At 42.0% G+C, this 22,921-nt stretch overlaps 1 protein-coding gene across 1 annotated transcript in view; it reads right to left on the bottom strand.

The window, feature by feature from the left end:
* LOC309569143 (uncharacterized protein) overlaps positions 1-22,921 on the bottom strand; it is a gene marked incomplete at its 3' end in the record, with an annotated part of 95,531 nt that overhangs the window by 22,592 nt on the left and 50,018 nt on the right. Inside the window, exons 7-8 of the mRNA XM_082274905.1 lie at positions 7,267-7,575; positions 3,517-3,798 (exon numbers count right to left, since the gene is read on the bottom strand). Coding sequence (XP_082131031.1) covers positions 3,517-3,798; positions 7,267-7,575 — 591 coding nt within the window. The remainder of the gene's footprint in view (positions 1-3,516; positions 3,799-7,266; positions 7,576-22,921) is intronic.

Here is a 22,921-nt window from a genome sequence, read left to right as displayed (position 1 = left end):
TGAAGAAGGGGGTTCCTAGTGTCTCTTAGAAATGCATTGACTGGTTTATGCATCCTTTGTCAAATAAACTTGTCTGGACTTTACTACTTGTCTGGTACCTTCTTCTTTCTAGATTTTATTCAGTTTGTTCTCTATATTCTGAAACAAGGATAAACCCTGATTTTAGTAGTATAATGCTACCATTTTCATGTGCAGCTTTGGCTGACTAGCACCTGACTAGAGACAGTGGATCAGTGAAAGAAGTCTTTATATTGATTGCACCAAAAGCATGTCCAATGGTGGTGCTGCACAGTGCCGGGACAAGGTCATCCAGCACCCAGGGCAAAGACGCCCAACTGCGCCCCCCCCCCTTTCCCTTAGAGTTTGGGCCAGTGCACCCCCCCCATCCCTGCAATAAACCATTGCACCCAGGGCAACCGCCCCTCCTGCCCACCCCTTGTCCTGGTCCTGGTGCTTCACAATGCATATCCCTGGCAGAATAGGAAGCAACCATAGCAAAAGCTCTATCTACCAGCTGGCCATGCCTCAGAGATAGCAGACAGAGTATAGAGTAGGGATGATTGAACGGTTCGGGTCGACCATCGGTTCGACCCGAACATTGGGTGTTCGAAATTCGGCCGAATTCCAAACTTTTTGCAGTAAAAGTTCGGAATTCGGCCACCAGAACCGCCCAAAATGCAATGGGACAGGAACTGGGCTTTAAAAGCCCATGATTGGCCCAGAAACATCAGTAAAATGTGATTGGAGTGACTACTGGGTCCAGAGCCCAATGAGGAGTGAATACGCCCCCCATACGCCCCCCAGTATATAACATAGCCCCGCCAAAACTCTAGCACTGTAATACAGGGGCTGTGGAAGAGAGTGGAAGCATTTGTTCTGCTCCAGTGTCATTTTGCAATTATTAGTGTGAGGATATGCAGTGTAGTTAGGGTACTATATACCACTATAGTTAGATTAAAAAATCTAGTTTTTGTAGGGATAGCTTTAAGTGTCAGGGTGACCGTAGTGTTGTTTAGGGTGACCTGACTCTGTCCCATTGATTTCAATGGGGTTCTGGAATCCAAACCGAACTTTTGGGAAATTCGGGTGTTCTGGTCCAACCAAACTTTTCAAAAGTTCGATCATCCCTAGTATAGAGCAGTCAGTGCATGTAATACAGTGCATGAGGAATAGACATTCCTCATGCATATCCCAGTTCCTCCTGCCAATAGAATATATTTCTTTTCTGTTTGAGGTTTCTAAAATGTATTTCAGATTAGGGAGGAAGCCAAAGCTGTTGATCAATGGTGGGCAGAGACATGGAATCACTGACTGTTGTTCCAGGACACACAGAAAGCCAGCGGGTAGTTTAGCCAGACAGAACTCAAACAGCAGTTTTAAATAGGATGAACCTTTAGTTTCACGTACATGAAATTGAACTAATGTACTTACTGATCTCTTGTAGCCGTATGATACTATTCATTTCTTGAACACTGAGTTTAGTTTCTTCTACACAACATGTTTGATTTGCAGCTTTGGGTTTATTTTCTTCTTTTTTACAACATATGCATGCAAAACATACAATACTCAGTGAAAAGAACCCCGAAAAGACTACTAAAGCCTTGCGGAGCAAATTCCGATGAGGTTCTATAACAAAGCAAACAGATACATTTTAAACCATATTGGTAAGTAAAGTATATTTAGTTCAATATACAACTATCACATGGGTTACTTACATTACAAAATATTTTTTTTTCCATTTCCATCCACACAATTAGTATATGATGATTACATTTTTTTTGTATCCAAACATGCCACTTTAGTGTGCATGGTGATGTTGAGTGCAGTTGACGTTTTAGTGCATAGGTACCCTCAAAATATGCAGGTACGATGTGGATATGGGGGGTGGCTTCAAAAATGTTTTTGGGTGAGAGATTTTAAGTGATTGGGTCCCCTATGTGATGCATTTTTGGTGACAGGTTCTCTTTCTCTTTTAGACCCTTGATGTGCCACATATCCTCCAATAAAAACAATTGCAGTGTAGATCACACTGCATTAGTTTCTTCCCCATATTGGCTGGGGTCAGTGACACAGGGACCCCAGTGAAACAGAGTAGGGAGAACGGTGAGTATACATGTTCTGGACTCCCTCCCCTCTACCCAGAAGCATCTGCTATGCTGGTCCCAGGTGCGGGAATGAGCATGTGGAGCCCAGGAAACAGGGGCACATGCTGGGGGCTTTATCAGGGTGTGTGTAAGTGATCCAGCAGCTGCAAAGCCACTGGATATTTTATATCTGACAGCTGACAGTTGCCCTTCAAAATGTATTTATATTTAAAGAGGCGTTGGGAAAAAGTTTTTTTTCTTCTACAAATATTATTAAAGTCTAGAATAATGAGTTCTTCTGGTGAAGTTGTAGTCTCTCATGTACCCATCTGCATGTGGTGTGTAGGTAGGAGTGTTTTCTGTTAGCAAGTGAGACAGGCTGCCCAGGCTGGGAAGGGGTTAAACCTGTTTCCAGTTTTTCCCTCGTCTGTGCTGTAAATAAAAAGGGGAAGGGCTCTGCACAGAGAGTTGCTGCTGCATGGAAAGAAGACAGAGCTGAACAGATATGCTGTAAGTCTGCTACACCTTGCAGTCCGTTGGAGGCACCAGGGTTTCCGGAGGACATCCACGCCATGGTAAGTACCAACATGGACTACCAACTCATAGAAGTATGCCTGGGCCTCCACACAACTGTAGTTAGGATTAGGGATTGGACTTGTTCATATTGGACTGTAGTATTGAAGTCTCTTCAGTAAAGGTATATTAACTGTTCTGAGCATGGTTTGAAGGTATTCAAAGGGACGCATATTGGTTCTGGCGTATCTGAAGAACCTGGGTCTGTAAGGCACAAAGGGGTATGAAGTAATGGCGTTAACTCAGCCAGACAAGAAAAGGAGTGTAGAGTGGTTGCTAATTGTAACCAAACACAAGTTCAAGACACCAAGCAACCAGTCATTAGGCATGGTATCTGGTAGGTGACATGTCCTCCACTAGCGAGGGTTTCATTGTCTGGCCCCCTCCCTAGAAGTTGGTATCCAGTAGCAACTGGATCGGAACCCACGTTAAGGAGATCTATGGCCTAGTCAGGAGGTACGGGAAGGAGTTAATGAGCAAGGATGAGGTCCACGCTAGGTGCATGGTGGGACTTCATTTTGTTACTGAGAGTGAGGTAACGGAGTTACACTGGACTGGTGGAGTGGCCGCAGGCTCATCACCTCCCTCCTAATGCAGCATACAAGTTACAGTGTATAGTGACATGGGACAGCACTTTTCAAAGGAACTCTGTACTTTAATTACTGCACACAGTGAAGGCTCGTCTCTAAGTCAGGGAAATGCCTTAATGTGAGATTCTCCACATGACCGCAGCCTCTGCCTTACCCCGAGCATTTATGACCCCTGGGCATACAACTTGGCAAGGATATGCCATAGATGTGTCTGAAGACAAATAACATACAATTGTGCAAATGCTGTCATTAGTGCAATCAAATCTCACCTTGACGTGGACATGATTTTATTATATCAGAAACATTCTTCCGGTCAACAGGGTTCCATACTGTACACAAGACCTCCATGTCTGAAGATCCTGGCTCCAGAGAAATCTGGATTGTGTCAAAAGTACTATTATACAGCTGATAGTCTGAGCCGTTGTGTCTGTATTTCCACGAATATGACAGGAATGTTCTGTTTCCTTGGACATAGCAATGAAGAGTAACATTACATGTGTTACTGGTTCTCTTTTCATAGTCAATCTTTATAGATGGAACAGGAACAGGTTCTGCACATTGAAAGAATAATATGTGTTAAACAGCAATGCCAGAAAACAAAGTGCAATTATCCAGTAGACTCTCAAATGTATTAACATACAGTAAACCCCCCTCCATTGCGGGGGTTACGTTCCGGACCCAGCCGCGAAAAGTGAAATTCCGCGAAATAGAAAAACCCTATTAAAATGCATTGTAGGCATGTTTTTTTACTGTCAGTGTACGTGTAGAAGCATTTTAAGGTCTTTAAACACACTTTTAAAACAATAGAAACTAATTTAAACACATAAAAGATACTAAGAGACATAGCAAGAGCTATGGAAAACACAAAAATATTTCATTTTTAATGATTTATATAGTAAAATAACATTACAAAAAAAAAAACGCGAATTACCGGGACCGCAAAAACTGAACCGCGATGTAGCGGGGGATTACTGTATTCCTGCTTTTTAGACATACTTAAATACCAGCTGAAAAAAAAAAGAAAGCATATCTAAGCCCCTCACCCAAAAAAAAGAAGAATACATTGCAGATCACTAGTGTAACGGAACCACCGACCCACACTATACTTGTGGTCTTCCGTCAGTATACGGCTTCCTTACAGTCATGAACATATATAGATATTCCAGCCGCCCTCTATACAAAGCTAGCCTGACACTTAACTTGTACTGGAATCACACTTTATTGAACAGTCACACCGAATTTATATACAGCATGGACCTCCCCTCCTGATCATATTACCACACACAAGTCAGGGGTTGCCTGATTACATTATCATATGCAGATGAAATTGTATACAGAAACAGAATTAACCTGAACTAATTATCTAGCCATCTAGACAGAACAATGGGAGTCCATTAACATTTAACAATGGAACAGGCAGACTTAACACAATCCACATTCCATCTCAATAGATAGACAATAGGACAAGACTGCCGATGACAGTCTGTCCATCTCCTATATTGAAATACATGGAATACACATTTATGTATTGCTATGGTTATTTAGGAGTCAGACTTCATGACAACAGGCTATAGGTCTCACAGTGTAAAGTGGGATTAAATCTTCATATTCCTTGAGAGATATTGCTGACAAATGTTACTGTCCCACTTGAAGCAATCCAAACCATTAAGTATCTGTCTTTCACCCCCAGTGACGGTGAGTACCATCACAATTAGTCCTTAGATTTGGTGGCTGCATTGTTTTCCTTTTTTAAATTTTAGTTGTTTTTTTACAGGGATCTGACCTGTAACACACTTCCTATCTTAGGGTTGCTACACTCACTCCTCCACTGTATCTATGAGGAGGACAGAAGCATTTTCAACTTCCGAAGAGATGGATCAGTGAATTTAGATTTACTTTACATAAGTGACTAACAAAGCCTAATTCCATCTTACAATTTTTAATCAGTTACAGAAACAGTTTTTTTTTTACCACTTTTGGATAAAGCTTTTACATAATTGAAAAAAAAAAAAAAAGCTGACTGTTGTAAGTAACCCTGTCAGGGTTATATGGTTTGCTTAAACTCTTTAACTGTTACTTTTGCTGGATAGCTGGAAAATAAGACTTGGACCAGATCAAATACAAGAATCCAGCGTTTAACCACATGGACTTGCCAAGGCTGGAATCACCAGTGCTCAGGCTCGAGTACCTCCACATTCCTCCAAGTAATGCATTTGGAAAATTGGGCCAGCAACTCGGTGTCATCCATGTTAATCGTAAGACATGAATGACACCGTAACAAGACATGGATGACAAAACGCAAATCTATATTTGCTACATCCAGTGAAAATCCATTTACGCGTTTCGTCTATACAGCTTGTATAGCCAAAAAGCATAAGCCTGTTCATAATTGTATTTGACTATGTAATAAATAAAGATTTATGTCTATGGATGACACCAAATTGCTGACCCTATTTTGCTGAATAGATTACTGGCCAGATCACCAGGTAAGGCAACATTACAGGGCAGATTCAGAAAAAAAAAAACAACTACATCGTATACATTATATTTTATTTTGACCATAGTTACATTTTAATGTAAATAATTGGTTTTAAAGATGTAAAACCTTGCTTTACCACTTAAGCTCTGGAAGGTTTTACTTCCTTAACGACCAGGGTGTTTTTTCCTATTCAGCACTGCATTACTTTAACTGGTAATTGTGCGGTCATGCAATGCTGTACCCAAATGAAATTTATAAAGGTTTTAAAATATTTTTAAAAAACATATCTAAAAAAAAAAACTAAAAAAATCTAATTTCTTCATAACTTAAGCAAAAATGTTTCTGCTACGTCTTTGGTAAAAAAAAAAAAAAAATCCTATTAAGTGTATATACATTGTTTCGCATGAAATTTATAGCAAATGATTGTATTTATAGTGGAAACTCTATTGGAGGAGATTAGCAATAGTGCGCCTGTTATACTATGTCATATCAATCTGACACTAACCGACGATGTATGGGAACTAACTAAATGACACTGACATCTCCAGCGACACTAATACAGTGATCAGTGCTAATAATATACACCAGGGGTCTCCAAACCTTTTAAACAAAGGGCCGTTTTACTGTCCTTCAGACTTTAGGGGGGCTGGACTCTTGCCATCAGGAGTACAAAATGTCCCAGCTTCAGAGGGAGTAAACCATTCCCCATTATTGGTGTCAGTTGAAGGAATTGTGCCCCATCATTGGTGTCATTGGGAGGAATTGTGCCCCACCATTGGCGTCATTGGACTCCATTGTTGATGTCATTGAGAGGAAATGCGCCCCATCATTGGTGTCATTGGGCCTTATCATAGGTATTTTTGGGAAGAACCGTGCCCCATCATTGGTCTCATTGGGAGGAATTGTTCCCTTCAATGGTGTCATTGAATAGTGATGAGCCGAACACCCCCTGGTTCGCATCAGAACCCCTGCGAACATCGGAAAGGTTTGTTCGAACAAACCAACCCCATTGAAGTCTATTGGACTCAAACCTCGAAAAACAAACGGCCTCATTTTGAAGGCTTAAATGCAAGTTATGCCCCCAAAAAGTGTATGGGGGTCCGGGTCCTGACCTGGGGAACATGTATCAATGAAAATAAGTTTTTAAAAATGATTGGTTTTAAAGGAGCACTGATTTACTGATTTTAATGAGGCTTAAAGTGAAATTATAAAAATGAAAAATTCCTTCAAATATCATGCCTGGGGGGTCCCCTGAATGTGCCTGTAAAGTAGTGCATCTCTACGATGTATGTAGCCTGCTGCAGCTATACTGACATTTCTAAAGCAAAAAATGTCATATACAAATATACATACAAGTTTCAAATGGCATGTACTTGTCATACAGGTGCAGAAAAATTGGGCCTTGCTTGTTGATGGTGCCTGAACACCATAACCCCTCGCAGTTACTCTTGGTGGGTGCAGGAATGGGACCTGCTGGTAAGAATTCAATACAAATTTGAATTTGCATGTACTACACAATTTTATAAATTTGAATGCTTACCATAGAGACTGACGTTGAATGATAAATTATATACTCCATCGTTTTCTAGAGTGATCTTGGAAATGTAGGTCCCACTGTCATTAAATGCTGCATTTTTAATATGAATTCCATCTTTGGTTATTTCCAGGCGGTTTTGAAATTGGAGATACGTCTCTAACTTCATGTCCTTAAACTCTGCTATTTTGAAAGTCTGAGATTCCCTTTGAAATTTCAAGACTATCTCTTTAACAGGATTTGGAAAATTCTGCTGAAATACTAGTTTAATAGTCCCACCAATAACGCCAGTCACTCGGTAAGGATTATCTCCACCTATAGGAACAAAAAAGAAGTTGACTTCAGTCCATTACACTGAGGTTAATAAGACATTTTAGCATTTTTGTATGTTATTTTTAGGTACACATTTAACCTGCTTATTGACACAGATAGATGGGGATGTGTGCACGTCTGACAAGCACACTGTCAAGTTGAAGTCTTTGAGCAGCTGTATAGCCACCCGATCACTTTTACGCTCCCCTGTTAGATATGTTTCCCATTCTCCCCTGTACTATCTGGGAACGGCATGGAGGATACCAGTAGAGAAGAAAGAGGCAAGTGGTAAAGAAGAAGGAAACCAGCAAACTTCTGTTCTCTAATCTAAAACTACCAGATGTCTCCATAAAGGGTACCTGTGACACCAAAATACAATCACATCGTGGATTTCTGGTTCTCTATGTGATGAAAAAAAAAAACTTTAGTGAAAAAAAAAAATGTAAAAAAAATGAAAGTTACACCCAATCACTTAAACCCCCTCAAAAAATGTTGACCCCCCTCCCCTACTCCTACCTACACACATGCACATTCAAATGTAAACCCACACTTCAGAGGTGTCTACATACACCTACATACAAAAACATTGATTGCACTACGCATTTTAGATATTACCATGTGTGACATAGAAATTTGCCACAAACACTATTTTATTCTCCGTGATTACTGCTCTCAGAAAATATATACTATTTTGGGGGTGTAGCACTGCCCCCATTAGGACTGCCAGATATTCACTGTACATGCCCCCCTGAAATACCAGCACACAGTCATGACAGATAAAGTTCTTAATTTTCATTTTAAGCTTACTCCAATAATCAGTCTAGGGGTATTGGGTTGTTTTTGTATTGTATTGTAAAATGGGGATAGGAGAAGGAAATTGTGGGATACTCCGTTTAACTAAGCACAATGTTGAGAACTGCTCTCTTCTGGTACAGCCAGGCTGTTGATTCACCCTGCTACTATGGATGAATTTGAATTGAGTCTCTTCTCCCAAGACAACTCAGTGAATAGACAATTATCTTCAGGACAGTCTCCCTAGCATCCTCTTTCTCTTGGCCTGCTGACACCCATCCACTGACTATTCTACATGCAGGGGTGACCCACCTCAGGTCAGGCCCCTTGACACGAGTCCCTGTATTCAGAATACTGTATTCCCAGTGTCTTCAGTGTCTCCCCTCTCAGTCAGATTTCCTGGACCTCTGGGCTCAGATCCTCTCGACCACTCCCTTGGCCCTCAGGACAACCTCCTGTTACCGCATGCCACCTTTACAGAGGAGGAGGCAGCTATGTTCTCTGCTTTTGTCTTGATGACATCAGGAACCTTGACCAGTGGAATGTGGAGGAGAAAATGCTGTGCAGGGACCTGGCAACAGGGAGAAGCTAAAAACCCTCTTTTATTCTTTTATTGTTCCCCTAAGCCTAAACATGCGATTAACTCTTGCGGTGCAGGCACAGACCTACTACAAGGGATAATTCTTTAGTTGCCTGGAGTTGGTCTTTAAAGTGGAATTCTGGGGTATAACTAATTAATTGTAAATTAATTGTAAAACTGCTTCCACCCCCTGTAACACCTATACATATTACTCTGTGCAGGGCCATAGATAAAGGGATACTATGAGTCCTTCTGTATGGGCCCAGGCTAGCAAGGGGGCCCAGGCAGCAGGATGAATCAGGATTTGGCAGGGAGGGTGATCGGTGCGGCAGGGGGGACAATTAGTGGAACCAATCCCCTGTATGGTTCTCTTTGCAGCAGCTGAAAGCTGGCTTCTTCTTCTCTCCCTCTCGTGGGCTTTCAGCTGCTGCAGATAGAGCCATACAAAGGATCGGTTCCAGTAATTGCCCCCAACCCCCCCCCCCGATACAATGATCACCCTCCCTGTGCACCATATGTTTCCCCCTGCTGGGCATGCACCCCTGTGTGCCCCCCCCCCCCCTGATTCCCTGCAGCGCTGCTGGTTTCCCTCCTTCTCTTCCCGCTGGCAGCTGCAATCACATAATAGGATCCATCAAGATTGAGAGTGGGGGAAGAGTTAGGTAAATATGTCATATTTTCCAGCCCCTTACTTTCCTGAATGAACACAATGAATGATTGGTACCGATCACTCACTGTGTTCTTTAAAAACTGAAGCATTGGCTGTATGGGGCCCCATGTCAGGTTGTCTGTATGGGGCCCCGCAGTAGGGCAGCCCTGACCCTGTGGAAGAAGGATGCATATACTTCTCTTTTTTCAGACCATTCTGCCCTGTGTCAGACAGCATCAGCTACAGGAGAAAGGAGAGATCGTTCCATTAATGGCTGGAATGCCTAAGCTGTGACGTCACTCATAAGCTTACTAGATCATTCTTTGTTAGCAGAAAGGGAAGGTACTGGGCGCTGCCAAGATAATATATTGAATTAAGTGTGGGAAATTTTGAGAAGTGTGTATGATTTCAGGGGAAATTGATGTAATGTGAAGCAGTGCAAAAAAAAAGGTATCAAAAAATATAAATGTTATTCAGAATGAAAAAATGTGCTACAAATAATATGGTGTAAACAATGTGTAACACAATAACTATATAAACATTGATTCCCAGTGCTGCTCCTGATGACGTCAATCGACGAAACGCGTAGAGCATCCTTCCGTCATTTCCGCTTGCTGTGTCTGTGAACCACACTTCCGGTGTGTGGAACGCTCGGCGTCCCGGAAGTGTATTACGAACCGCTTGCTCTTGTCTACTAATTTGTGAGTACCGTTTTTAAACTTTAATAAAAGATTCGCTAAATAGTACTTCACTATATGAGATTTTCCTTCCTACATATGATCGGGACCTCCACTTTTTACATACAATCATCTATCCCTTGAGAGTTAATGGGGCTAACGTTATGATACATATTCCCTATTGAGGCTACCAGAGATAAGTCGGTACCAACTCCAGACTACTACGCCTGTTACCCCTGCAGGGGTACTAGTGTCTGGTGAGTGTACAATTCACTGGGGGGACACTGGATTCACCTGCACGTGTCACTTTTGGAAGTGTGTCACCGTACTTCACATCATCTTATGACCGGATGGGAGTCACCTATTTTATTTAATAAGGACTTGTTGTGCCACATGGACTTAATTACACAGTCACTTCTTCTTGGTTATGTGACACTCATCATATCAGTGCCACTCACTGTGTGAATTTGTTGTTATATTTGCAGCATTTATATTTTCTGATGCTTTTTATTTGAAAGAGTGATCACTATTATATTTGGATTCATTTTCACCACCCACTTATATTATTTGTTCCAAATTAATTATTTCCTCCCCTGAGCTTTCATGTAATAAGCACTGTCACTTTATTTATTTATTTTTACCCTTTACCACTGACTGGTCTTTATTGTATCTAAGGTTATTTAGCACTTAGTCACTTTATATTTATTGCACTCTTTTGCACTTTTTTTTACCAATTGTGGGAATCAATGTTTATATAGTTATTGTGTTACACATTGTTTACACCATATTATTTGTAGCACTTCTTTGAGCAACACTCATACCATTTTTTCATTCTGAATAACATTTATATTTTTTGATACCTTTTTTTTTTTTCACATTACATCAATTTCCCCTGAAATCATACACACTTCTCACAATTTCCCACACTTAATTCAATATATTATCTTGGCAGCGCCCAGTACCTTCCCTTCCTTCCCTCATTTCTCAATTGGTATATTGCTCTTCCCAGAGACATATACCTTTTGTCTGAAGGTAGGCTGCAGCCACTTAATTATCCATTAAGCGCGGATTTTTCTATCTTTTCCAATTCTTTGTTAGCGCTCCCTCCTCTTCCTTTAACCTCCCTGGCGATATGATTGCTTCCGATTTTAGGTGCTGAAAGCGGTACCATTATTTTGCATGTAATTATTAAGGACAAGAAGCCCAAACCAACTATTTACATTTTTTTTTTTTTTTTTTAAATTTATGTCTTTATTAGTTTTTTATACATACATTTCCACATATACCTCAACATATATATCCCACACCCCCCCCTCCCACCTTCCTCCCACCCCCGCCCCCCCCCCCCCTAACAAACCAAGCACAAAAACACAAAAAAAAAAACAAAAAACAAAGAAACCAAAATACCCCAGCATCCCTACATTCCACCGTATATAACAATCAATATTACAATTGGCCTACTGGTGTGTGGGGACCGCCTCTCGGCCCACTCAGTCTGCCAAATCCATGGGTAACCCCCTCTCATACTCCTATTCAGAAGAACTGGCTTCCAAGTATTGCACCCAAGGTTTCCATCTCATCTTGACCTGATCCTCTGTGTTTCCCAATACGGCAGATAGTACTCCCATTTTAAAAATCTCATTAACCTTCGTGCACCACAGCTTGAAAGTTGGGGTCAAAGTCTGTTTCCAGAAAATAGGTATGCAAGCTTTTGCCGCATTGAGAAAGCGCAGAGTCAGGGATTTCCTATACCTCTTTATTGAACTTCTTGTTAAATGTAGCAGGCACAATGCAGGATCGTCTGCTATATCTACATTAGTCATATGTTTTATAGCTAGTGCTATTTTTGTCCAGAATGGACGAATTCTTTTACATTCCCAGAATATATGCAGCATATTTCCATCCTCCAATCCACAACGCCAACATTTTCCTGACACCGTCTCGTCTATTTTATGTAATATTGATGGAACTCTATACCACCTGGTTAGGATTTTATATCCTGTTTCTTGGATTTTACTGTCCAATGAGGATTGATGAACCAATCTCAATATCTTATTTATTTGCTCTTTTGACCACTCACTATCTAATTCCTGCTCCCATTTTTGTATGAACGGTAATTGCTGGTCCCCTTCATCCTCTGACAATTGTGTATAGAACACCGAGATCAAATGCCCCGTCGACTTACCCGATCTGCACATATTCTCAAAATCAGTCAGATCTCGTGCTACATACCCTTTCTGCTGAACTGACCTAATGAAGTTGTATAACTGGTAAACACTAAGGTAATCTAGTGCCTCTCCCGGGCCCGCCCTAAGCTCTTCTAGAGAGGGCATTGGGCCCTTTTGCCATATATCGAAGAGACGCCTTCTACCCTCCTGTGCCCACCTACGAATTCTCCCATTTATACAACCCGGAGGGAAATCTGGATTCCCCAAAATCGGTATCATTGGGGACGGGCCAGGGGCTACCTTCCAATGAGACTGAATTCTCCTTGTTTCCTTTATAGTTGCTCCTACTGTAGGATGTTTGAGAATGGCATCTTTAGGTTCAAACACCGACCACGGCTCTGGAGGGGTTAGCTGTCCTGTTTCCCCATTTTCTAGGTCAACCCAGCGTTTAGTACGTTTATTGCAATGCCAGTCTGTTACCCTTACCAAATGAACCGCCCTATAATATCTCAAGATATCTGGCAATCCAATACCGCCTCTTACTTTTGGCAGGGATAACGTCTGTGACTTAATTCTCGGAGGCCTATTTGACCAAATATATGAACAAAATAAACTTTTGATTGATTGAAAAAATTCTTTTGGGACCGCAATCGGAATTGCCTGCATTATGTACAAGATTCGGGGTAGCACATTCATCTTGATTACACTACACCGCCCGAACCAGGTCAGTGCTAAGAGTTGCCATACTCTCAGGTCTATTTTAATCTTTCCTAACAACGGAAGATAGTTCTTTCTATAAAGTTCCAAAGGGTCTGCAGTAAGCTGAATCCCCAGATACTTCAGCGTATCTGAGGCCCATTGAAATGGGAACGTTGTTCGGAGTAATTTTTCTTCTTGATTAGATAAAGATACATTAGGTGCTGCTGATTTCGTTAGATTTATTTTATAGTTAGAAAACCCGCTGTATGTTTGAAGGGCCTCCAATATATTTGGCAGCGTAAGGGTTGGGTTAGTCGCAAAGAATAAAAGGTCATCCGCAAAAGCGGCCACCTTGTGTTGTTCATCTCCACTTTGAATTCCTGTTATATCCGGGGACTTCCGAATCATACACAGCAAGGGTTCTAAACACAAAATAAATATAAGGGGGGACAATGGACACCCCTGCCAGGTGCCATTGGAAATTGGAAAATAATTTGATCTCCATTCATTTACCCTTACCGCTGCTGTGGGAACCGTATAAAGTGACAGAATAAATTGCAGCATTTGTGGGCCCAAGCCTATGTGTGACAGGGTGGCCCGGATAAAATCCCACGCCACCCTGTCAAAGGCTTTCTCCGCATCTGCCGCTAATAGGACCAACTTCTTCCATGATGTACGTGCTAAATTAATTAAATCTATGGCTCGGATTGTATTATCCCGGGCCTCCCGGGTCGGGACGAAGCCCACCTGGTCAAAATGAACCAGGTCCGCCATATGTGGTAGGAGCCGATTTGCTAGTATTCTCGAGTACAATTTTGTATCTACATTTATCAAAGATATCGGGCGATAGCTCCCACAGCACAGAGGATCTTTATCCTCTTTAAGAATTAAGGTAATATGGGCCCTCAGAGAATCCAATGGGAACATTGCTCCTCTTCCGACTTCGTTGAAATGGAGCAATAGAGGGCTTTTTAAACGCTCCCAGAATTTCTGATAGTAAATCAAAGTAAATCCATCTGGACCGGGGGCCTTATGTGCTTTGGTCTGTGAGAGTGCCACGGATACTTCCTCCCCCGTTATCTCACCCTCCAATGCAAGTGCTTGCTCCTCCGTTAGTGTACGCATGCCTGAGTCCCGTATATACTTCTCTACCTGCTTCCCTTTTTCTGAAGTTTTCTTCCCCCCTATTTCCGGTAGATTATACAATGCCCGATAATAGGCGCAGAACTCTTCTGATATCTCGGCCGATGTATGTACCTCCCCTCCTTTAAATTTGCGTTCGTCTTTTTGGGCCCCTCAGTGCTCGGGCCAACATCGCACCGGGTTTATTTGCGTATTCGTAAAAATGCCTTTTTATCCACATCATATTTCGTATTGTCTTTTGAAAAAGCAATTGGTTCAGTTCCTCCCTTGCTTGCGTAAGTGGAATCAGCTGAGCTTCTGCAAGTGTTCTCTTGTGTTGTCTACTCAATTGCTCTATCTTAGATAGATATTCTCTTATTTTCGCCTCCCTCTCCCTTTTACGCTGTGAACCCAACTGAATCAATACCCCCCTTATTATGCACTTGTGCGCCTCCCAGACGGCTGAGGGTGAGATCGGGGCCACTGAATTTTCTATAAAGTAATTATTCAGCGCCTCATTTATCGCCTCCTCAGCTTCTGGGGATTGTAATATCGCTTTGTTTATCCGCCATGACCTTGGGCTATATATCTTCGCTTCCCACTCTATACTCACATACGCTGGGAAATGATCTGAAACTGAAAAATCCCCTATGTCTGAGTCTGTCACCAACGGTAAGTCTGATTGAGTAACCAAAATTCTATCTATCCGACTGTATGCATCATGGATTGGAGAATAGAAAGTATAATTTCTCTCTCCTGGGTGCATCAATCTCCACGGATCAACCAAACCCAGGAGGGAGATTTCTCTTTGCAATCTTCGTAACTTCACAAATGACATAGCTGAGCTTTTCTTAGAAGTATCTATCAGTGGTTCCGGGGCGTAGTTGAAGTCTCCCCCCATTACTAAATGCCCTTCCCGAAATTCCAATATGACTGGGAGCAATTTCTGCAAGAACATTACATGGTCATAATTGGGGAAATATACATTCACGAGGGTTACCTCCACACGTCCTATACACCCCTTCACCATCACAAACCTGCCCATTGGATCAGCCAATTCTTCTTTAAACGTCCAAGTCAAAGAGCCTGATATTAAAATACTCACTCCCTTTGACTTAGCAATAGGAGATGTAGCGTGATACGCCCATGGGAAATCCCTATTAGAGAATTTTGGTACAGTGTCTTTACGAAAGTATGTCTCCTGGACAAAGGCAATATGCGTAGCATCTCGTTTTAGATCCCCCATAAGGCGCCTACGTTTTTGAGGAGTGGAGAGACCCCTAACATTATATGTCGTGATCTTACACCCTGATGACATCTTATGGGCTCTCCCCCCTCCCACTTCCATTGTTGACGGTTCCCACACACCAGCACTGCAAAACATAAAATAGAAGAAAAAAAAAAAAAGGGAAAAAAAAAAAACACCCCCACTCACTTAGGTATGTATGTACAATATTATGCCCAACCCCCCTATCCCCTTCTAACGGTTTATCTAAACCAGCGCACCCAGGCGCTAACTATTAGGGGGATTGTGGTTCCCAAGACGCCACGAGAAAGCCGCTGTATCTGGGCACCTCTCCTCAATAGAAAAACGCAAAAAATAAAGTGAGAGAGCAACACCCCCCTTCCCCCCCTCTTGTGGGGAGAAGATGTGGTCTTAGTCCCCCTAAAAAAAAAAAAGTTTGGAGGGTCTGGTGGGTGGTCGCCTCTATTCTCATAATATCTATGTCCTGCCCCCCCCCCCCTCCACTTCAGTAACCCCTTCCTATGCCTCCCCATCCAAAGCGGAGCACCAGAATACAAAACAGGAAGAAACCCAGAGAAAAAAGAAAAAAAAATATTTTACTTGTATTATTCAATCTTAGTCTAGTTTAGCAACCCCGCCCCACCCCCCCCCCCTCTGTTGGGAATAGTGCGGCCCAATATAGTCGAGACACCCCACTCCCCCTAGGGGACGGTTATCCCTAGTCCCAGGGTCTCCCTCAAGGCGGAGATTATTCAGTTAGATGTAACCAGAGAAGGAGAAAAAAAAAGAAAAGGAACACAAAATTTTACCATGTCTCCGACCTCCCACACACCTTCTCCTCCTAGGGATTCTTTAATTCCCCTCTCCTTACCCCCTCCCTCTCCCCCCATCCCCCTCTATAAGCGTCCCTCATGTTTCGGCCTCTGCCCATTACCCCAGGACCCAGTAGCTACGCTGCCTCTTCACACATTGAAATTGAAAGTAGGTCCCTGGAGACCTCTTCGAATTCCATAGTAATTATCTTATGACCGCGTCTAATCCCTGAGTCCCCTATACTCAAAAAAACCACCCCCCTAGTGGGAAAAAATACAATAATGCTCGTCCTGACACACCTACTTATTTGCTCTTTATGTGTCCAAAAGATAGAAAAAAAAAACAGGCACCCCTTCGGTGCCTCCACCTCAGTTCCCCCCCAGTCCTCGTGACTTATAAGATCATGCTGCGGCCCCCAAGGACCGAGCATGAAAATTAACCAAGAAGCCTCCAAGAGGCTATATTTATATATATATATATAAAAAAAAAAGTGGAAATTCAAAACACAAACATTTCTTATATGTGCAAATATTAAGACACAAAAAAAAAAAAAAGAAAAAAAAGCCATAACCATGCATTAAACCCTAAACACTCCCCCAACCATTGATAGGGTGACTCGGAATTGTCCACGGTCCCCGAGCAGGAAAAAAAGCCTAAAAAAAAAAATTAAATAAGTCCAGGTCACACAAGAGGGTACTGAAGACCATAATTGCCCTAGCCCCCCCCCCCCCCCCCCCCCGAAAGAGGAGGGGAGAGAGGGAAAAAAAAAAAAGAAAAAAACGATAACCACCGAAACAAGGACCCCATCATAAGGTGGGAGGGGTGAAATGGGCCGGAGATCTAATACCCAATTCTGTATCCCAGGGCAAAAAAAAAGAAATTTAGAGTCTGTTTTTTATGTCTCCTGTCCTGAGCGCATATTTCCTCCTGCTCCTGTCTTCTCCTGGTTACTCCTGTATTGTATCGCTTGATTCATGTTATAGTTCGCCGAGTTATGGCTTCCCAGCACCTCCAACCAGTCACTAACATGGATCGGGGTGCTCCCCAAAAATGTGAAGAGCCCGGGCAGCTGATCTGGCCATTTCAATATAAAAATGTCTCTGTCCTTCACCACCTTCAAATGGAAAGGATGACCCCAAAAATAAGTTGCCCCCGCCTTTCTTATAACCTCTAAAAGGGGTTTGATTGCAGCTCTCATCTTTAAGGTACCCCGTGACAGGTCTGGCAGTAATTTTAGCTTAGCCCCTTCATATTCGATCAGCCCTTTTGTCCAAGCTTGTCTCATTATGTCCTCTTTAAGTGAGAACAGGTGCATCCTAATTAGGACATCTGGGATTAGTTCTACCTCCGACCTTCTGGGTGCTTTAACCCTATGCACTCTATCGATTTCCAATTTTTCCAGTTGGGGTCTCTCCAATACACCATTCAAAATGGCCACTACTGTAGCTCTAAGCTCTGGGCCCTTAATAGACTCTGGTAGGCCTCGCAACCGAATATTTTTCCTTCGATTGCGGTTCTCACCGTCATCCTGCTGCAACTGCAACAGGGTGACTTGTTTTTGAAACAGAGCCCGTGAGCTTTCCAATTCCGAAATTCTGGTCTCAAAATCGCATTGTACTGTCTCTGCATTCACCATCCTGATTTCTATTTGATCAACTTTTTGTTTTAAGCCACAAATTTCCACTTTAATGTCACTCACAATTGCCGCGGCCATATCCTGGATGTCCAGAGAAAACGCCTGCGCTTCTGGATCATGTTTAGATATGACTTCTTTTTTTGCCTATAGAGTTTTAGCCGGAAATGGCGAATGGCACGGTGGATTGTGTTCACCGACAATGTTTTCTGGAAGTATTCCTGAGCCCATGTTGTGATTTCCATTACAGTAGCATTCCTGTATGTGATGCAGTGCCGTCTAAGGGCCCGAAGATCACGGGCATCCAGTATGGTTTTCCAGCCTTCACCCTTACGCAAAGAGATTGTTCCAGATTCTCTGAATCTTTGGATGATATTATGCACTGTAGATGATGATAACTTCAAACTCTTTGCAATTTTTCACTGAGAAACTCCTTTCTGATATTGCTCCACTATTTTTCGCCGCAGCATTGGGAGAATTGGTGATTCTCTGCCCATCTTGACTTCTGAGAGACACTGCCACTCTGAGAGGCTCTTTTTATACCCAATCATGTTGCCAATTGACCCAATAAGTTGCAAATTGGTCCTCCAGCTGTTCCTTATATGTACATTTAACTTTTCCGGCCTCTTATTGCTACCTGTCCCAACTTTTTTGGAATGTGTAGCTCTCATGAAATCCAAAATGAGCCAATATTTGGCATGACATTTCAAAATGTCTCACTTTCAACATTTGATATCTTATCTATATTATATTGTGAATAAAATGTACGTTTTTGAGATTTGTAAATTAGTTCATTCCGTTTTTACTCACAATTTGTAGTGTCTCAACTTTTTTGGAATTGGGTTTGTATTTTGTAATGTAATCCAATAGGATTACAATATATCAGTGTGTTTGTGTGTATTACTATTTGAATTTGCCGCCGGTTACACCCCCCCCCCCCCCCGCGAGTGTCACATCGCAGGAGACGGAAGACGGGGCTCACAGCATCGGGCGGAAGATCCTGCCACCGTATGCTGCAGTGACACAACGCGGGATCCCGGGGACAAGATAAGTATCCTCTACAAGGATCCAGCGATGCCCCCTGGTGGTACCCCGAGTGTGGCTCGGGGTTACTGCTAATGGCACTGAAATTTCACCCCGAGCCACACTCGGGAATACCGCTAAGGAGGTTAAAGAGTTAGTAAACTTCCCTGGTTTGTTTGTACCTATAGGTAAGCCTATAATAAGGCTTACCTATACGTACTATAAATATCTCCTAAACTTGCACCGTTTAGGAGATATTTACTATATACGTCGCCGATGACGTCATCGGCGCATGCTCTCTGAAGCAACGCCCATCCGCGCCGTTTCTTCAGAGCCCTGTGCCGTGACCGGCAGCTCCCACGCACATTGGTGGGAGTGACATCATCACGGTTCTGGCCACTCACAGCGCCGGAGCCCACGAACCCAGAAAAAACACCGGGGAAGGTGTCAGCCGTCTCAGTGGTGTGCGGACGCCACTGGAGGGCTTCATTCTAAGGTAAGTATTTTATTATGAGCTCAGTCACTATGCCTTTGTCTTACAGGTTTTTTTTTTCTTGCTTTTGTTTCTCCAGGGTTTACAACCTCTTTAAGCCACTGCTAGCTAACACAGGGGGGCGGATTACATAACCGAACCTGAGCGGCTTGAAAATAGGTAAGTGTAAGCATCTTTCTTCTACAGGTTAGTTAGTATAGGTGTTAAGAGTGGAATGGAGCAGTTTTAGGATTAGTTAGTTGTATCCCAGAATTCTACTTTAAAGTGTTTGTAAACCCTTACATACACCCAGTGAAGTGACTGGCCTCAGGTGATACACAGAGATGAAACAAATCTCCTACATAAGTTGTACCTGTTTATCTGCAGTATTAACATCCCTTAAAAGTCCAGAATTTTTTAAGCTTGTCTCAGAGAACTGAAGTTACACTTTGCCGAGCTCAGTGAGGAGAATTCTGAGAGCTGATTGGAAGGAAGAGACTCCCCTCCTCTTCACACAGCTCACAGGAACAGAGCTGGGGCTGTCAACCTGCTGGAGGTCCCTCCTCTGTCAACATTTTTCTCTTGGTGTCAAGAAAACGTGTTAGAAGTGATTCATGCTGACAGCAGAGGAAAGAAGCAGCAGACAGAAATGACACTTAGCTCTCTTAACCACTTCAATAAAGGGCAGTTACACCCCCTTCCTGCCCAGACCAATTTTCAGCTTTCAGCGCTTTCACACTTTGAATGATAATTACTCATGCAACGCTGTACCCAATCAAATTTTTTAACATTTTTTTTCACACAAATAAAGCTTTCTTTTGGTAGTATTTAATCACCACTGGGTTTTTTATTTTTTGCGATATAAGTGAAAAAAGAGCAAAACTTTTGAAAAAAAAAAAAAAAACATTTTGTTTTAGTTTCTATTATAAAATTTTGCAAATAAGAATTTTTTTTTCATAAATTTGGGCCAAAATTTATACTGCTACATATCTTTGGTAAAAATAACCCAAATTAGTGAATATTATTTAGTCTGTGTGAAAGTTATAGAATCTACAAGCTATGGTGCCAATCATTGAAAATTGATCACACCTAATCACACCTGATGTACCGACGGTCTATCTAATTTCTTGGGGCCCTGAAATGTCTAATACCCCCCAAATGACCCCTTTTTGGAAAGTAGACATTCCAGGGTATTTAGTAAGAGGCATGGGGAGTTTTTTGAAGTTGTAATTTTTGTTCCCACATTTCTTGGGAAAATGAATATATATATATATATATATTTGTTTTTTTACACAGAATTGTCATAATAACAAGTTATTTCTCACACACAGCATATGCATACTTGCAATTACACACCAAAATACATTCTGCTACTCCTCCTGAGTATGGCAATACCACATGTGTGAGACTTTTACACAGCCTGGCCACATACAGAGGCCCAACATTCAAGGAGCACCGTCAGGTGTTCTAGGAGCATAAATTACACATATAATTTCCTAACGACCTATCACACTTTTTAAGGCCCTGGACCACCAGGACAATGGAATTACCCACAAAATGACCCCATTTTGGAAAGCAAACACCCCAACGTATATTCTATGAGGCATAATGAGTCTTTTGAACATTTTGTTTTTTTCCACAAGTTTTTGGAAAATGTGGAAAAAAAATAAAAACTTTTTTTTTTTACACAAAGTTGTCAATTTATAAGATATTTCTAACACATAGCATGTACATAGCAAAAATTACACCCCAGAATAGTGATGGACGAACATCGGCCAGGCGGTTCGCGAACACCAGCCGCAAATTTTCTCAAAAGTCTGCGAACCGTGAGTTTGCGGCGGACCCCATTGACTTTAGGTCATATTTGCAGCCACAAAAGACGCACTAGCTGTGCACAAATAGTCCCAGCACATGGACAATGTCATAACAGAAGTATTGCAATTGAAAAAGTTGCCCTTTTTTTTTTTTTTTTTTTTTACAGCAAAAAATATATATATTTTTTTCATAAATCAGCCAGAACTGACAGCAGCCGGTAAATACATTGTTTAATACATATAGGGTCCATTTACACATCTGTAAAATGGGTCCGCATCCATTCCAAAATTTGACGGAACCTTTACAGACCCATTGTTTTTCATTTCCAGTCTGAAAAATTAGGCATTTACAGGATAAAGAAGTAAGTGTCGGCCATTCCAGGCCCCAAAAATTAACCCACATGTGTTTACCTGACAGATAAGAACGTAGTATTCTGTGGATGAAGGTACATTAGGCATTCACAGGTAACTGAAGTAAGTGTCGGCCATAAAAGGCACCAAAAAATAGCCCACATGGGTTTACCTGACAGCTAAGTACGTAGTATTCTGTGGCTGAAGGTACATTAGGCATTCACACAGTATACAGAAGTAAGTGTCGGCCAGTATAGGCTGCAAAAATTACTTACATGGTTTGAACTGACAGTAAAAAACGTAGATTTTGACTGCTAGAGGTATGGTAGGCATTCACAGTAGACAAAACCGTAAGTGTCGGCCTGTATAGGCTGCAAAAAGTAGCCCACATGATTTGAACTGAGAGCAAAAAACTTAGTTTTTGATGGCTAGAGGTATGGTAGGCATTCACAGTACACAGAACCGTAAGTGTCGGCCTGTATAGGCTCCAAAAATTAGCTCCCATGGTTTGAACTGACAGAAAAAAACGTAGTTTTTGATGGCTAGAGGTATGGTAGGCGTTCACAGTACACAGAACCATAAGTGTCGGCCTGTATATTCCCTGCCCATGTTTGCTAGACCATGTGTCTGTGTAGATAACACCCCGCATCAATCTGTGGTATTGGGGGGCCACAGGTTTATCACACCAGTTCTACAAATAATTGATCAGTATCTGTTGTCAATGTGTGTAGCACAGTTAACACAGCAAAAGAGGCCAAATTTTTGCAGGACTAAAATACAATCCTAGAAAAGTATACTGTTATATAACACCCCGCTTCAATATGTGCTATTGGGGGGCCACTGGTCTATCACACCAGTTGTTCAAAAAATTGGCCAGTGAGTTTGGCACTGTGTGTATCAGAGTTAACACAGCAAATGAGGCAATATTGTTGCAGGACACAAATACACTTGTAAAAGTATACTTAGATAACACCCCACTTCAATATGTGGTATTGGGATGCCACTGGTTTATCACACTAGTTGTTCAAAAAATTGGCCAGTGAGTTTGGCACTGTGTGTATCAGACTTCACTCAGCAAAAGAGGCAATATTGTTGCAGGACACAAATACACTTGAAAAGTTTTACTCCGATAACACCCCACTTTAATATGTGGCATTGGGGGGGGGGGGAGCATTGGTGTAGCACACCAGTTCAAAAAATTGGCCAGTGAGTTTGGCGCTGTGTGTACCAGACTTCACTCAGCAAACTAGGCAATATTGTTGCATGACACAAATACTGTACACTTGAAAAAGTTTACTCAGATAACACCC

This window comes from Pelophylax lessonae, assembly GCF_965119305.1.
Source record: "Pelophylax lessonae genome assembly, chromosome: 13".
NCBI classification, from domain to species: Eukaryota; Metazoa; Chordata; class Amphibia; order Anura; family Ranidae; genus Pelophylax; species Pelophylax lessonae.
This window is presented reverse-complemented; position numbering and strand designations above follow the sequence as displayed.